The following is a 3,562-nucleotide window of genomic DNA, read 5'->3' on the forward strand; positions in this document are numbered from 1 at the left end:
TGAGGAAAGGAAAGAAAATTATCACAGTGGTGGTGGCTCTGCACGTATCTTCTACTGTGGGGTTTGGACCTTCATGAATGGCCAGAAATTCAGCTCTGAAGTGGTCTTTATGCAAGCTGGGAACTCACATGGGGCTGAAAGGAGCAGAACTCTGAGGGCATCTTGGTGGGATTGGCAGTGGTGCTGAGCACCGGCCCATCAGCCAGACCCACACTGGCCGTCGAGCGCTCTCAGCCAGCCCTTTGCCATCTTGTCCCCAGATCGATTTGCTCCTGTACCCTTCCTGCTCCCACACCCCTCCTGAGACGGGCCGACGTCTCTTCTTTGTGGCAGGACCTGAACGATGCAGCATCTGGTCTGTGATGTGCAAATGTGTTCAGCGCCTGGGCTGCTCCAGGTGCCTCCATCACACAGGACATGCTGATGAGCAGTAACACAGCCTGTGCCAGCGGGTGCTCTGGTTAATTAGGCTGTGCTTGTACAGAAAGCAAACCTGTTCTTTTGCCCTGGGACAAGGCTCACCCCTTGTCTTTTGCAGAGTCTGCTGCAGAGTGGTCTTGCCTGGCTCAGACAAGTGTCCAGACGTAGATCAACACACATGGTGTACACTTGTGGCACGAGGAGCTGTGGAGCAGCAACTGCTCTCGGGCAGAATCGGTGCCCAGAGCTCAGGATGCAGGGAGGGAGGACAGGGAGAGTGAGGTCTGGCTGCAGTGATGTCCTTGGGGAACAGGGGATTGTGGGGACACTCCTCAGTGACTTTGTTTTTGCTTTTCAGGGTTGAAAAACTCCCTGGTGGCCCATGACATGGCATTTGAGATGACACGGGCTCCTTGGAGCCCAGAGCAGCAGATAGAGCGGCCACGACTCACCAAGAAAGTCCTGGACACAGAGGACCAGGCTGCCTTCCGACTCCAGTCAAAGATGCCCAGATACATCTACTTCGCAGCCAACAGCAAAAACAAGTGGGGCCACCAGCGTGGTTACAGGATCCAGATCACCAGTTTTGCAGGGGACCACATCCCTGAAGCCAGCTCCATGGAGAGAGCCATCAGCTGGGCAAGGTCAGGCTGTTCTGGCTGGGGTGGCAGGTTCTCAGAGGCTCCCCAGCTCTGCTAGATGGGAAGGCATCACATGGATGTCCCTTGATGGGGAAGGCACAGGGAAACACTCTTCTGGGCTGAGGTTGCTCCATTGGAGCAAGCCTGTGCTGTGCAGGCTCTTTCAGGAGCTGACTTAGCTCTGCCCTGACTCAGGGGGCTGCTCCTATCTCTTTTCTTGTCCTCAGGTACCAGCTGGCTGTCACCCGGCGGAAGGAGGAGGAGCCCACCAGCACCAGCATCTACAACCAGAATGACCCCTGGACACCCACCGTCACCTTCGCCGACTTCATCAACAACGAGACCATCACCAATGAGGTGAGCTGGGGTCCCCTGGGCTGGAGCTGTAACAGCCATCCCCAGGCTCAATGGGAGCCCCAGGGACTGAGCAACCCTGGTATTGCCCACAGGACAACATGCTCAGCTGGGAGAGCAGCAGCCCTGGAGAATCAGGAAAATGGGTTTAAGCACCCCCTTCTCCATAAGTCTGCTCGGTGCTTTGGTGAGGGTGTGCAGATCAGAGCATGCAGAGCAGGAGCTTGTTTCTCCCTGTGGAGAAATGCTGGCAAAACATCAGGAAAATCTCTGTGAGGCCGGAGTGAGGCCACAGAGGTCAAGGCAAGGGCCCTTCCGCTGGATGGATATTGTGGCCATGGCTGCAGGCAGGCCCTGGGGGAAGGGAGGGGATCTTTCCCAGGAGGGGGGAGCTCAGTGTGTGGGAACGCAGCCACTTGGTGGCTATGGGTTCCCCTCCTTCTCTCCTGTCAGTCCCCATGGCCCCCTGTGGATTTTGGTCACTGCTGCTACAGCTTCTAAACTAATCCCGGGCTTGTGGCTTTTCCCTGCCTAGGACCTGGTTGCCTGGATAACCACTGGATTCCTTCACATCCCACACTCTGAGGATATTCCCAACACTGTGACTGTGGGAAACTCGGTTGGTTTTCTCCTGAGACCCTACAACTACTACGACCTGGACCCCTCTATATACTCCCACGATGGTGTGTTTTTCACCAACGAACAGGACTTCATGGCATGTGAAATCAACCCTCTCGCCTGCCTGCCCAAAACTGCCTCTTGTTTGCCAAACTTTCCCCCATTCACCTATGATGGTTTTCAAAACATGAGCAGGCTTTAGTGCTGCAGGATGGTGTGAGGAGATGCGGTCAGAGACACCAGGTTGACTCTTCTGTCTCAGATTTTCTTATTTTAGTGAAGTTGTCTCAATTTCCAGTTGTGTAATGACTTCACATTTTATCATTGCTTTTGAAATAGTGCTCTTGAAAAAGGAAGCATGATCTTCCTGGCATGGTGCCACATGGGAGTCTATGTTATCTGTTAATTGCTGAGTTTGAGTCTGTTTCAGGAGGAAAGTGAGGAGAAAACCCTTTTCCCCTGCTGTAGAAGTAAGTGCTATGTAGTGCATATCTCAGGTTAAAATAATGAAAATGGTGCTGGTCCAGTGCTCTCGAGTGTCTCATTCTTACAACTCACAGCAGTGTCTCCTGGGGTGTGATGCTGGTCTCTGCCATGCTCCCTGTGCCCACAAACCAGCCCAGCAGTGTGGCTCTGGGTGCCTGTCAGGGCATGGGGACGTCCAGCTGGAGGGCAGGAGGGATGGGCTGGGGTGTCCTGGGGCTCTGGGGCCATGACCGAGGTGGGCACTGGCACCAAGCCCTGTGGGTGTTGGGGGAAGCCTGGGTTCAGGGCCAGGACTCCATGGGCTGCAGCTCTCAGGCACTCAGTGCTGAGCACAGGGGAGGAATGCAGAGGGGACCTTTGCAAGGTCTCATGGCTGCTGGCACTGCAGCATGGCCAGTGCCACTGCCCATTTGCCAGGATGCTGGTCAGGCTCTGGAGCCCTCATCCCCCTCCTCGCAGCCCCATCTGCGCTAGGATGTAGCTCAGGATCAGGGGCACATTTGTGGGGTGACAAGTGTCTGTCCCCTTTGTCGCGGCTGCAGGACCATGGGGATTTTGGCAGCAGCGGGTGATGCTGGTGGTGGGGCTGTGTCAGGATGGGGCCGTGGTGCTGTGCCCAGCACTGCTCTGCATGAGGAAGGGTTGTCTCTGCGGCCACTGCTGCCTGCCCAGCATCTGCGGGGTTAAAAGAAGGAGGAGCGGGGAGATGCATTTATTTCCCTCGAATGACTGGATCCATCCCCTTCAAGCTCTGCAGTGTATGATCTGGGACCAGAGGGAAGGACATATGCACAAGCATTAAGTTTACTTAAAATTATAAACTGCTGGCGAAGCAGTGCAAAGTTGCCTTTTATGGTTCCCAGCAAATCCTGGCAATGTGTGAGAACATCTCTGCACGTCCGTCCTGCGAGTTCCTCCAGGCTGTTTCCTGCTGAGAAAACAGGGGGGGAAAACAAACCCAGCCCCTTGTTCCCGCGGGTCACTGGGAGGATTCTGCAACTGGAAATGCATCCTGCCAGACTGCAAGAGCACTCAGTGCCTCA

The 3,562-nt window shown here is 55.1% G+C and overlaps 1 protein-coding gene across 1 annotated transcript; it reads left to right on the top strand.

Moving 5' to 3' along the window:
* Positions 1–778: 778 nt before the first annotated feature.
* LOC113962274 (membrane primary amine oxidase-like) lies at positions 779–2,470 on the top strand (the record flags this gene model as incomplete). The annotated part of the gene is made up of 3 exons (XM_027673053.1): positions 779–1,064; positions 1,289–1,418; positions 1,951–2,470. Coding segments are annotated over 3 exons (701 nt in total), but the record flags the coding sequence as incomplete, so codon positions are not given.
* Positions 2,471–3,562: the final 1,092 nt, after the last annotated feature.

Source organism: Neopelma chrysocephalum, unplaced genomic scaffold (assembly GCF_003984885.1).
Source record: "Neopelma chrysocephalum unplaced genomic scaffold, ASM398488v2 Primary Assembly neopelma1_137190, whole genome shotgun sequence".
NCBI classification, from domain to species: Eukaryota; Metazoa; Chordata; class Aves; order Passeriformes; family Pipridae; genus Neopelma; species Neopelma chrysocephalum.